The sequence below is a fragment of the Taeniopygia guttata genome, chromosome 3, assembly GCF_048771995.1.
Source record: "Taeniopygia guttata chromosome 3, bTaeGut7.mat, whole genome shotgun sequence".
Taxonomy (NCBI): domain Eukaryota; kingdom Metazoa; phylum Chordata; class Aves; order Passeriformes; family Estrildidae; genus Taeniopygia; species Taeniopygia guttata.
This window is the reverse complement of record NC_133027.1, coordinates 83,262,947-83,277,253: the sequence shown is the minus strand read 5'-3', so window position 1 is coordinate 83,277,253 and position 14,307 is coordinate 83,262,947. Positions and strand designations below refer to the sequence as shown.

Genomic DNA, 14,307 nt, shown 5'->3' with positions numbered 1-14,307 from the left:
CACTAGGATGAGCTCTTAGATATTTAACCCCCCTGCCAAACACAACATTGCAAATGAGATGGAAAAGGAAGCCACTAGCTAATAGGTTCTCACAAGTGCTACACATCCTTTAGAGAGGTATCCTAGCTAAGCTTTTGCTGAAGCATGGGTTGGGTCTCTGCAGTTGCTTTGTTAACTGCACCACCACAGTTCCACAAATCATGGACCTACCCAGACCTTGACATAGACATGTGCATAGAAGTATTTTTTCACTGATCTATTTCCACATAGATTCAACATGAGAAATGAAACAAGGTAAAGAAGCCACAAGTACTTGCCTGAAAGAATGTATACCTTTATAATTTGGCTTATAAATTTAGGAGCTTTAGAAAACTCATCTAAAGGCATTATATGTAGTGACACCTAAAGCAGTTTAAGATAGTACTCCATGTCTGTTCTTAATTAACAAACTTTTACAGCAAAGAAAAGCTGGAGCTATAATTGCAGAGTTAAAAAATACATAAACAGGGGCTGGTTTTGACTAAGATGAAATATTAATTTTAGTGGACCCACTTCTGCTCCAAATGATCACGTATACCTGGTTCGTTTTGGAGTTTTTTTCTGAATGAAGTTACATCTGTGTGATTCTGGGATCAGGTTTATGTCAGTCTCAACTCCAGCATTTGAAATACCATCAAGTGCTTTGAAGTAAAGTCGTATTGAAAGAATACCACACTTACAGTGTTCAAAGTAGAAGTTTTTAGAGACCATAGCACTCTTCCTCTGCTCAATTCCCTGCATGATTCAACCACGTCAGATGCTGCAGCATTGCAAAGTGGGGGCCTGCAGCACCCTGCCTTGGGAATGGGAGATGTCAGGGGAGTGCATGAGGTAATGATTTTTGAAAGAAGTTCAAGATTTCATCTGCATTTTCCATGTCCTGTTTGTCTACCTGCCTATATTTTCCCATCGCTGACTGACCTTGTTGTGGGGAAGTTGTTTTCATTAATGCTGTGCAGGATAACCTCTCTTGGCAGAAGGCTGTCAAAGTTCTGGGAATGATGTTATATTTTCTTCATCCCCCCATTCCTGACAGGGAAGTCATACACCATGATTGGGAAGGATGATTCCATGCAAAACCTTGGAATAATTCCTTGTGCCATCTCGTGGCTATTCAAGTTGATTAATGAACGCAAAGAGAAGACAGGAGCACGCTTTTCAGTCCGGATTTCTGCAGTGGAAGTGTGGGGGAAAGAAGAAAATTTAAGAGACTTGTTGTCAGAAGTGGCTACAGGCAGCCTGCAAGATGGCCAGTCCCCAGGTGTCTACCTTTGCGAAGACCCCATTTGTGGCATGCAGGTGAATCCAAGATTAATTTTACACTGAAACAAGTAAACATGACTTTTTTGGTTTCTTCTGGAGCTATTCAAATTCAAGAGCTACCCAGAGCATAAAATTTATAGACTTGACAGTGTTAACTTTAAAACATGCAAGAACTTTATGACCTGCAGTGGCAGGGCCATCTGTTATCCTGGCCTAAATATTAATACCTCTGATATAAGTGATATAAAGCAAGGGCTGGTGTTTGCAAAAAAATGTGAAAACAAAAATTCACCTCATTCTTAAAAAAAAGAAAAAAGAAACAAAAGGGTGTTCTCTCTTTTGTAAAACAACAAGCTAAAATATTTACACTACTGCATAAATTGCTGTAGGCCATTAATATGGCTGTTTATTTCTTTATAAACTACATTATTTAAATCATTTGCATTAGCAGTGTTGTATGGAGGATTAATTGCTACTTATTACTTGCTGCCAAGAAGTAAATTCCTGAGCTGGGCAAGTCAATAAAAACTCAAACTCTTCTCCGGTTTGGAGTTTTAGCAGGAATGAGTAACTGGCTCATCTATTTTCTGGGTAATGATGAGAAATTCTCAGCAGCCCTATTTTCCCCCATTTCTTTTGGTCTGAGGGGAAGAGGGATCTATTCTTTTATTTTGCTGTTTTGAGGGCAGAAATCTGCTTTTTGTATGAGTAGATGAAGAGGGAGCAAAAGAAGGTGATGGAGCCTGAAAACATTCTTTCATCCTGAAAGGCAAAGGCTGCTTTTGTTGAGAGCCCTGCTTATTCCAGGATGGGGAATGGAGGGAGAAGGGAACAGACCTACAGGGTCATGTACCCTGTATCCACCTCCAAGCGTCTAGAGATCCTGACTCACATCCACACAAGTCACGAACTGTGAGATTTTAAACAGCAAGTAATAAATTTTGTGTCTTATCTCTTTGTGGCATACTTTTAGGCATACTAGCTTTTAGGCATACTTAGGTCATATTTTCAATTCTTTTGCATTCTACCTGAAGACTATAAAGTCATGTTTTGATTTTAAATAACAATTAGGCTCCTCATTTTCACTTAATCCCTGACTTTAGCGTTTTATGAAATACATACTGTATCACAAGAGATCTCACCCTCTGGTATCCAGTAACTGGTGCAGTCTAGTAAATATGAGAGACTCAAGTCTGCACAGTTCCTGTTGGGGTGATGGATGGCTCAGTTAAGAATTCACATATGTGCGTTGCATGTGTTACATAACTGTGTCACAACCAGCATCTCCTTAAGAGCTTAATTCTTTATTGTGCTAAGGTATTTTAGCACAATAGCAATAATAATAAATATTCCAATATGGTAGCTTATTTTCATATAGATACAGACAGTACAGCTATATACAAAATTAATTATTTTAGATCAGTGAAGAAGAGATAGTTCCATGAGACACCTATGTATCTCTGCATTGTGAAAGACCGAATTAAATTGCAAGGAAAGAAGCCTTTTTATGTGTGCTTACAAGACATTCTGGAGTCACGTGTCATACACCTGAATTTTCCAAATCCTCAGATGAAGGGAGAATATTATATTATAGACATGCAGATATGCAGAATCAGCAGTGTGTATATCAAGTGAGTGATCACCATATGTCATACTGTTTGTCACTGGACCTTTCCAAGTATGCACGTTTTCTTGTTGCTTACATTAGTGAGATCAGCCCACAGACTGGCCTGCCTTCTGCTGGCCTTGTTAACTCCTTCCTGTCCCCCTCCCGCTTTCCTGAGAGAGCTTAGCCTACAGCTGTGCTACTGAATCCTATGCACAGCCTCAGCTTTATCCCTTCTCAGACTGATTAATGGTTGCAAAGAGAAAACAAAGTTACTGTTTTTTGGAAAATTTTACTGTCAGCTATAATGATATAGCAAGGGAACAAACCCCATGAACAGGGGGCTCCTTGCTGTTTTTATGCCAGACAAGACAAATCTATCCTATGGGCTGTGGGCCAGTTCTGTGTACTGCCAAAACTAATGCCATCAGATTGCATAGTCATGTATCCCATGCACAGACAAACGAGTCATATGTGCCATGAAACATGCATGCATTCCTAAGGTTAGGAGGGGTTAATAATATCTGCTCTCCTATGCTGTCTGTCACTTAGAAGAGCTGAGGGCAGGCTGGTGACAGGGATGGAGGTCCAGCAAATATGCATGTTTGTACATTAGCTGGCTTCTTTCATTTAATGGATTGCCCTGGCTTATGAGCAGGTGCATAATAAACTTGTGGTAAGAAGGGGCAAGGAAAGGGCTTCTCTTCTGGGCTGCTCCTCATGTGACATGGGGCAGAATACAAGCTTCAGTCCTGTTATTTTTGAGATTGACCTGTGGGCTGCTTTCTTCTAACACTTTCTGAAGTGTAATGCGTAGCCCTGCCACTGCTGTTTTTCACCAGCTGTTAAGTTTGGGATTGCAATTTTTTTTCCCACTTCTAGCCATGAGGGCTCCTGGAGGGCATGCTAGTGCTACTGCCAGTGTCAGGAGGGTCTCTTCCATTGGGCACCTCCTCGTTTTTAGTCCCAGTGGAAGCCAATGTATCCAAATCATATGTCGATTGCAGGAAGTTTATTGTCTGGTGGCGTTTGTATGGGAATTTCTCAGCCATTTCTCCCTGGTGTTAACTGCAGCTGCAGAACCAGAGCGAGCTTCGCGCCCCCACAGCAGAGAAGGCTGTCTTCTTCCTGGACGCCGCCATCGCCTCGCGCCGCAGCAGCCAGCGGGACTGCGACGAGGAGGATCACCGCAACTCCCACATGCTCTTCACGCTGCACATCTACCAGTACCGCATGGAGAAGAGCGGCAAAGGTGGAAGTAAGCTGTCCTCTTGCTCCTCGCTGTCTACTCCAAGCCTGCCTGCAAACTAGGCCTGCAAACAATGTTCTTGAGCGGTGAAAATCAGCAGAGTTCTCCGTTCAGTGTGGAGCGGGGCCATTCATACAAGCAGGCTGTCCAGTGCCTGCTGAAGGCCCACCAAAGGGCATTAAAGGCCACTGGGGATTATTGCTGTCACTTGTCTGTTTAATTGTTCTTGTGGAGACACTGGCAGTTTACAGCCCTGTGTGGGCCTCTGTACCTGAAAAAAAAGAGGTGCTTTTCTGTCACTGTCGAGGCAGGACAGGAATGAAGAGACTTTGACCAGAAGGCTGTTGAGAGTAAAACTCTGGTTTATTCAAAGTACACCGCTCTTTTATACAGAGCTTCGTGAGGACCAACTCCATTGGTCCTGAAGTGAAAACAACCCACACCACTGGCGCGAAGTGCTTGACGCACAGTGATAGAACTTAACTATAAACAATGTGAAAAACAAGAGAGATAAAGAATCATTTACATTCTTCTCCAGCTCTTTCCCAGGCTTCTGCCTGGCCAGAAATTCTCAGTTTCTTTCTTTGACTGAATCTGAGACCCACACTTTTAAAATTGGCCTTTATTATTATCTTGACAGATAGTGTTGAGGTCGTGTTTTAAAATATTGTGGTAACTGGAATTCCTTGCTACCCTTATGTTAACTGTTCCTCTTTGGCACCTAAATAGGGCAGTGTGTGTGGAAGCTGATGCTGGCAATCCATAAACTGGGAAGCTGATGTTTACAACCCATAAACAATACCCTTTCTTGGAGATACATGATGTTTTAGTTGCTGGCCCAACTGTCTGTGCACAAAGGACTCTTGTGGTTCTTTGTAAAGGGTCTGGATTTTTCAGATAGGCTTGTTCCCTCTCTTTGTCATGTATGCTTTCACTGGCTTGTGTCTTTACTTCCATATCCCATTTCTAAATGAGGAAAAGGTGCTTCCATGTCTAATTTTATGTTTCTATAAGTTTCAACGCTTTCTTTTCTCTCATACCATTTATATTTTTTATTACACTTGTCTTCTCTTTCAAGTCTCCCAAATTGTTTTGTTTTTACTGAAGATATACAGAGAGGGGTTTTGTAAGTAAATTCCAATGATAAAAGATTTATATACTATAGGAAGCACCCCCACTGAAAAAGAAAAATCTGATACTAAAAATGTATTTTTTTAAATAATCATTTCTTTACAGGGAAAAAGGTTTTTTTGAAAGACACCAGAGAAATCTGCTTCTTCAAATTCACAGGCTTAAGCAATTCTGCAGAAACAGCATATGTTTCAGCTCCTGGCTCTGCATAGGATGCTGGTAATAAGGAATAGATTGCAAGGCATGATGTGTAGTGGGTGATCACCACTGCAGTATTAATGTCTAATGTTTAAATGAAGAAAATTTGCACTGACTGTACTTATAGGAGAAAAAAAGCAAAAATTTGCTCTAAATGGAAATGCAGCTTGCATGTATTTAAGTAATAACCCCTGTGGAATTTGCAGTCAGAAATCTCAATTAACTAAAGATTTATTAATTAACCACCCTGCAGTGGAAAGGAAGACAGTGAATACTCAAACAGACTGGTTTGTAGGAATAAAATGGCTAATTTTGAGGGAATAATTATTGCAATTATTTAATGCTCCATATTTTTTACTGCACGAAAATACATGTATACACAGTCCTTTTCTTTTACTTTCAAATACCATTAATAAATGGGAAAAAATTTTTTGCTTGTGGCTATAATTTCAGAAAAAGAAGACATGATCCTGTTGGATTAGAATACGGCATGCTTTGCCCACTGCCTCTAGTTATATCTTTGTCTCCTGGCCAGACTATACTCCTGTCTTCAAGTTCCCATATCTGAGTGGCCTTACAAGCTAGGCAGGGTCAGATCCCACTGATAATTGAATGAGGGGGAATTCCAGCTGCTCAGAAAGGGCACCTAGGCACCTAGTGATTATCACTGTCTCCTTCTGTAATGAAGGACTTCTGAGAAAAAAAACCCATGAAGATAGTAGAGATATATAGATTCCAGTAACAGGATTAAAAAAGAACAGGAAGAAAGCGGGGGGGAAACGAAACTCAGCTTCTAAAGGATAAGAGATTAGAGGGCTGGATAACGTGTGATTTTGGTAAAAAATTACTGTTAGAATAAGGCATTGGTACTGTACTTACCTCCTTGTTAAATTCATTACAAAGAATATCATGAAGCAGGCTTAGCACCATTGAAATAAATTACATTGTGGCAGAACTGGATCACTGTCATTTTTCAGCTGTCAGCTCTGCAAAGTCTCTGTGGCCATAGAAAAAAACCCAAGTGTTAGGATGTTCCACTTCTTTTCTCTGTAGTAGCCAGGCATATTAGTGGACAATTGCCTAACTAATACCTTCAATTTCAGATTAATCAAGTGGATCTACAATCTCAAAAATATTACTTCAACATGTAAAATAAATAAGAAAGAAACAACATAAAATCTTATTCTGGATTTCCTCAAGTTGTATAATAGGACTACATGTGCAAACAATATGACAGTTTTTGAAATGTAGTGATTTCTTCCATTTTATTTTGTTCCCCTGGCATCTGGCAATAATGACAACAGAAATATTTATTATACATGAGTCAGTAAAGTCACCTACAGTCATTTGCAGTAGCAACTAAATGCATTTCTTTGTTTTTCTAAATAAATTATTGTGAGACACTCAAGTAAGGAATTTCAGCCTTCTGAGAATAGAGATGTTAGAAGACTCACGGACTCTTTAAGGGGAGACTCTTAGAGGGGAGACAAAGGTCCTCCATGATCAGTTCAGAGGCACAGGTGCTCTACTGGTTCCCCAAGGCAGCCTAATTTTCTGCAGTCAGTGCAGGAGCCCATAGTGTCTGTGGATACTTTCTGGTGAGAGGAATACTATATTAGAAGTCCAGTGTTGCCTAACACCTGATAGAGCTGAGGAACTAAGGACTTCAAGCAGCACAAGTCACAATTTTAACAATTGTTGACAGAGATACTAGATACATTTTGGAATGCTATTCATGAATCCCATAGGAAGTTTTCTGTCTTTGTTCATCTTCTTTTTTTTTTACCAAATGTGCAAGTTGAGGTCCTGTGTCAAAAAAACTGTGAATTAACTTGCATAGAGATAAACTCAGATGTGAAAGCATTTGTGCTGCTGTTTAAGGTGTGTTTGTGTCCTCAAATATTGCTATTACCCCTCTCTTACAACATAGTGATTCTCTTCTGTTCTGTACCTATTGAGTTAAGTTCCTAGAAATAATTCTGCCTTTTCTTACTGACTGCTTCTAAACTACCTCTTGAGAATGGGGAGGAGCAGTCCAAGATCAGATGCAAAAAAATCAGCTAGGAAATTGTTCTGAGATAGTAGAGAGCTAGAAGCACTTCTGTGTAGTCTACTTAGTTCCATAGACTTTTAAAGAGAGCAAATTAATCTTGGTGTTTCAATGGTAGCATCTTTTCACTCTGGAATTAGTGTGTTGATGCAGAGTAAACAAGAAAAAAAATAAAGATCTATTGCCAGTTTTTACAGAAACTACAGAAACCGTTCTTAGAACAGAGGTGCTACTTCACAATCCATCACCCACATCTTGGCAAATTTCTTAGCTAAAATGATACTGTGAAAATATATAGATTCGAGGAAAAGTTGAACATCCCACAGATGCCACTGTGTCTTCTTAAGATATGGTATTCAGGATGAGAAAAATAAGAGAAGTATCCTTGTTTACTAAGAAGGAATTCCCAGGCTGTAGTTTTCCAGACAGAGAAACAGTAGTGACAGTGACAGAAAGAGAGCCAAGTCAGGTGCAGCCTAATAGAGCTATAGTTAAAATATATAGTCACATTGGTGACTCTCACAGAGTTAAGCCTGCAGGAGCAAGTGAATACTCAGCAATTTTTAAGCAGGCTCAGAGTAGACAGCAATGTACAGCCATAAAGGCTGTTAGTGGGGCCCCTACAGCCGTGTCTGCTAAGGGGAATTAGGGAAGGCTTCTGGGTTGTTTCCTCTTCACAAGTCACAGTGAGCCTTTTGCTTTCCCGGGAAGCTGCTTTTGGAGGCCCACACTAACTGTCTGCTTTCTTTATTTATGGCAGTGTCTGGAGGCCGCAGCCGCTTGCACCTTATTGACCTGGGCAGCTGTGTGAAAGTACTCGGCAAGAACCGCGAGGGAAGCTCCGGCCTCTGCCTCTCCTTGCCAGCACTGGGCAATGTCATCCTCGCCCTTGTCAATGGAAGCAAACACATCCCATACAAGTAAGTGGTGGTCTGGGCTGTGCCTAATGAGGATACTTTAAAACAGTTTGTCTGTCTGTGCCTGAGGCAGATTTGGGTAAGCAGGAAAACAGTCTGCTGGGGTCAATGCAGCCCTCTTGAGCCATGGCAAAAGCTGCCTAAAGTTCAGTGACACCTTATCTGACCTTAAACCTGGTAGCTACACACTGTGTTTGACAAATAGGTTTCAAAGGAAGAAGCCTGCTGAAATTGGACCCAGGTGACTGAAAGGTTTGAAGTTCAACACATTAGGGTTTTTGTTTTCTGTGGCTGTTCAAAGATTTTTTTAATGTTTCAAAGCACGTGAGAGTGTTTCATATTTGTTTCAAGGAGAGGAATATTGCTGCTGTAATGCAGCACTGTGGAGAAAATGATCTTGCTGTCCACTGTATGGAATTTACTTTCTTGGAAATATATGTCACAATGAGCATGCATGTTTGTCATGAGATTCCTCTGTGATCTAAGCTTACTTTGCAGGGTTTTTTTGCATGGTTTGAATCTCAGTGTCATCTTTTCATATGCTAAAAAAGAAGTGGGCCTTATTTGCCACAGTAAACCAGTGACCTTTGCTACTGCAGGTGGCTTCTGGAAAACAAGGGGAATTGCTCACCTAGTGAGTATTCCTTGTGCTCATTTCTTGTCATCACTGCCTCTCCCTATGTGTCATGTGTGCAGGTCTGAGAGGAAGCTCGGATTCATTTCCCGGCCCTGGGAGTCATGCTACCTTCCTATTGAAAGGTTTCTGATTTTGTGGGTGGTATTGCTTTTCTCTAGCCTAGATCCTAGGGAGTAGCAGCTCGCATCATGGAAATGGCTTCCAGTAACATCTTGTAGTCAAACTGCCCATGAATGTCACCCTGGTGTATCACATCAGGAGTTAGGAACAACAGGATGACACGGAGAATGAACCAAGTCACCCACAGAACAGTATTTCAGTCCATGCATTTTACCCTTTTTAGCATTTAAAAATCTGCAAGTGTGATTATTTGCAGATGTCCATTCAAGATTACTTCTTTGTTTTTGTCTTCATTTTGGCAAGTAAAATTTAATAGATATTTGTTATAATCTGTTTCTCTTCCAATCTTTAGGTAGCCTGGACTTAAAACACGCTTTCTGGAAATATTCCCATTCCTGGAGCTTAATCAGGCTGGAATTCAGTTAATGACTAACCAAATTTCTATGTATAAATATTCATTAAATGTTTCATGGATCATGCAACTTGTCATAGCATGAAAATACCTTGAATTCTGCACTTCACAAAGTGTAACTCAGGCAGTGCTTATCACGAACCTGTCTTTCTTCTTGTTGGATTTTATGGATCAAAGAGAAGGTCACTGGTAGGAATAAAAAAGATAATGTTAGTAATGCCCACTAGGCTAGAACTAAACATACAAGGAATAGCTACTAAATACAACAATTGTTTTTCCTGGCAATGACTGACCAGGAGAAAAGCATTACCAAACACATCTTCTAATTGCTGTGTGTTCTATCTCTTTTTGCTGTGACTCCCAGCTGTTGCACTTCCGAGCCTACACAGCCAGAGATGTCAGCATATTTTCTCATCAATGTCTGTACTGCTGAAAGAAGATCAAAGCTCTCTTCAGGCCACAATCCCCTCTTTAGTTCACTCCTAATAAGAAATCTTCCTATAAGATATTATAGACTATAGAAAAGTGGTTGGTCATCTGTAATTCAGAGTCAATGTCCTGTTTCTAAGAGGACTTTTAAAAATATACTGGCATATTTTTGAGCTAACCTTTTCTTCCTGTTGCTGAGAAGATTCTAGAAAACAATTTTCCCATGTGTGGTTTATTACTAAGAAATGGAAATAAGAGTTTTGGTGGCTGGATGAGCACCAACACCATTAGGTCAGTGATCCAGCAGTACAGCTGTGTCCTGCTCAGGTGGAGATGAGAGGAAGGAGGATCTGGATGTGCATGTGCTGCATTGTTGAAGAGGCTCAGTACCCCACAGATACAGATGATATGTGTTCAGTGGCACCTCTTATTTAGAGCAGTGATTAGCCTCTCTAATTGGAGTAGTTCCCCTTTCTCTAAGGGTGTTCTCTTTCACTGTTAAGTATAAAATTTTGTTTTTGTTAACTGCCTTTTTTGAGTGGGACCAAGGGAAAACAATGGAATTGTTTTCTTATGTGACAGCTCTGCACATTGTGTGTGGTCTCAGTAAATTTCCATAGAGCAGCAGACAAAATGGAGAATCTTTGCTGTATCTGAGCTATTAAACAGCAATTAAGTATGTTATGGCAGCCTGTCAGTAGTCCCTGCATGGCTTCCTGGGAACCTGGAAATTCACAATGCATAGTTTTTCTCTGACTGCAAAAATTTGGTTCTCTAAACTTTGAGAGGCTGCAGGCTCTTAAATTCTATTCAGTTTTGTATCCAGCTTTATCTCCACACGTAGCATTTGTAGGGAAAACTTGTTCAGATTCATAGCTGGTGCAAGCAGATGCCACTGCATTGCCTTCAGTGGTCTCTGTGTTTGTGCCAGGGATGAATTTGCCTCTCCACCTGCAGTCTCTGTGAGAAACACATGATGTTTTTCAGCACATATTGCTTTTCTTTAACTTTTACCCATAAGGCTAAGCCTTGGAAACCATTCAGTTGCAATCTCTCCCTTGGGAAGAGCCCCCCATACACTCCCATTTTGGGAATGGTTACAAAGATTTATACTAGCTTTAGCAGGAACTTGTTTTCTGAAGTTGTTAGAAAGTAATGTAGAAATTCTTGGACATCAAGCAATATGATTTGATATGGTTTTGGGGCTCTTGTCTCATATTCAAGTCAAATTTCACATGGGTATGAAGATGGGACAAGAATCCCTACACTGGGAAAATACTTGCAGCTAATGAGTGACCAGTTCATGATTTCTGGGAGTTTGTATATTTAATATATGTATTTTTAATCTCTACTCTCTCAGTGTCACTATTATTGTCACTATTTCCAGACCTATTTTGAACCTTAGTAAGAACATTGTTCTGTCATGGTATGAACTACTGAGTTCTTCCAGCTCAGTGTCATATATAAAAATAGAATTTTTATTTTACTTAAATATGTTGCCTTTTTATGTCACAAGTTTCTTTTGCTCTTGAGGTGTGAAGAAATCCTTCAGAAGATTAGGCAAGAATTATTTAGTCCATGGGAATGTCAAATGTCCTTAAAAAAATTGGAAAGGGGTGCTTGCAAGCTCAAGGAAGAGCAAGGGAGACAGTGACCAAATATGGTTTGGTTTAGATCTGCTACAGAAGGGTTTTGCTAAGATGCAGTAACTGTTAGTGCCATTTTATGTTTTTAAGAGTATTTCAGTTTTATGTCAGCGCTGTATTATCTGCCTCTGATTTCCAAGATGAATGTGTTTTAAACCCTCTAATGAGCACCCATTTGCACAAACTCCAGATACTGGTTTATATAGCTCACTATTCAAAAATTTCTCCAGTTGCTAGGCAACATGGGTGGTGATAATTCATGGTAATGCTGTTTTGGAAATAATCATTTTTATACATTTTAATGACTGTGAGAATGTAAGGAAACTGTTTAGAAGAGTGCAAGGCTGTATGACTCTCTTCCAGAAATTGTTGCTTGTTTTATTTAATAGGCGTCTCTCTTAATGTGCTATCCCAATGTGCTAGTGTTTCTACAGGCATCCCATATTTTCAGCTACATGCTTATGCTTATCCAAGGAGGGAATCTTGTCTGTAAAACAGATGAGCGTGAGTTAAAAGCATGAATTTTATTCTTGGCACTTTTGCTTCATTGTCATATGGTTGCATTTCCTCCCAGATCTTATATGCTGGTATTGCTTTATTTGATCCTATGTGCAGAAAATAAAATTGTATTAAGTGACTGGTGCAAGGTTGCACAAGAGGCTTCATGGCAGAGCCGCAGTGTTTTAAGATCTAATCGGGTGCTTAAAGCTTGGGTTAACCCATTTTTTCTTTCTGTATGACCTTTGGTAAAGAATTTATTCAGGAGTTTATTTCTTTATTCACATTTATAAAACTGAAATATAAAAAAAATCAAACAGGATTTATAAAGGGTATTCAGAGTTGGCAAAAAGCACTATATACCTTTTCACTATTGCTAGGACTGTTACCCTATATTTCCCCTTTCTTTAGAGTTAATGACTCACATAAATAGTCCCAATGGCATGCAAAATGTGGGAGTTTTTTTGGTCAAATGTAGAATAGTATTACTTTTGAGTAAAGAAAAAAGGGAAAGTGTTGGATTATAGCATTGTGGTATACTAGTTTAAAGAATGATGGGTATATCAGATATTTTCTTTAAGTTGTTAGTCAATTATTGGAAAAAAATGAAAATGGGTTTGGATGGATCCAGTATCTCAGTTTCTTTTCTTAGTTAGATGGGTGTATCTATCTGCAAATTTTTCATCTTTGTAAAAATCTGTGTGTGAGAAGAACTGAAATGCCAGGTAACTTTTGTTTATATGCATTGCCTTTGCATTTTTAGCATGAGTTATATTATTTTTCTCAGAAAATATGTTAGGATTTTTCTGGAGGATGTTAGGATTTTCTTGGGCATTTATTATTATTAGTACTGGAGATTTTACCCTTATTTATGAGCTTGTACAAAGTCCTAGCTTTGTTGGCTTCACACAACCATGTCTGCTTACTAGGCCTAAGAATTTAATGACACATTCGAACTATATGTCAAATGGGCAATCTATTTAATGCTTACTTCATCAGCACCTGAAACTAGAATTTTTTTTGGTTTTTTGTTTTTCATTAAGGAACTTGAATCACTTTTACTTTCCACTGCTTCATCTATGTCTTCTATTTCTTAACTTTTGAGACTCCTCAATGAGTATATGATACAAAGATCACAGCCTTTGAAAAAGTATCTGGTGTGCTCTTCAGAATCTCCAATCTTTCTGTGTTAATTTAATATACTAATATTAAATAATATATTAATATATTAATATACTAATATTAAATATTTGAATATACTAGAAGTGGATGAAAAAATGTTTTGCTGTTTTACTTGAGGAGCTGTGAGACCAGAAGAAGGGGGAGAAATAAGGACTTATGAGACAATTGACACAGAATCACAGGGGGCTGGGAAATGGCCTAAAATGAATGGCAAAGCTCCAAGAGACCCTAAAACTGTGTGCAGAGGAGACAACAATCCGCAGAGAGGAACTGGGAAGCAAACAAGGAAGAAGAGATGAGCCTATTCAGAAAGAGAAATAAGCCTAAGAAATACCCTTGAATGATCCAATTGTAGGAGACTGTAGTAGAGTGGTCAATGGACAATTTGTTGAACGTGAAATAGTTCCTAATTAGCTATCAAAAATATGGCCTATTCAGGAACAAAAGAATTTTTCCTTGATGCTTTCAGTCAGGTCTGTGTGGACTAGAACCTTGGCTAACAGACACTGAAGCCATTGGAGCAATGCCACCTTGTACCAGTGGAGGACCTGGCCCTTTGTCACTGGGCAAGTGTGATGCAGTTGGCTGCAAGAGCAATGAAACTCTGTCAGCATGCATATAATGAGGACAGCATGAAAACAGTGAACATCTGGCAATTATGTTCACCTTCGGGGCTTTTCTGTATCTGACAGTTGTCTAGGTTAAATTTCTGGCAATTTCCTTCTTTATTCCAGGGAACTATATAAAATAGGTAGAATTAGGGATGCACCATTTGTGAATGTAGGAAAACTTCCTGCACTTTATTAGAATAATTTAATCAGCAGCTCAGCAGCATGCAGATGATGGGTCTTCATGCTCCAGCAATTGTTGTTGCAGTGTTCACCAGCAATGCCCTTTATTGTAGAATAGTTTGTACAGCGGATAGTGGAG

General features: G+C 39.5%; 1 protein-coding gene across 2 annotated transcripts in view; it reads left to right on the top strand.

Moving 5' to 3' along the window:
* Positions 1-14,307, top strand: part of KIF26B (kinesin family member 26B) — a 285,876-nt gene that overhangs the window by 219,043 nt on the left and 52,526 nt on the right. Inside the window, exons 8-10 of one of the 2 annotated variants that reach the window (XM_072927225.1) lie at positions 1,076-1,338; positions 3,983-4,160; positions 8,297-8,456. In XM_072927225.1, the coding sequence (XP_072783326.1) occupies positions 1,076-1,338; positions 3,983-4,160; positions 8,297-8,456 (601 nt within the window). Of the gene's footprint in view, positions 1-1,075; positions 1,339-3,982; positions 4,167-8,296; positions 8,457-14,307 lie in introns of both variants that reach the window. The other variant, XM_004176410.6, reaches the window with a different exon arrangement.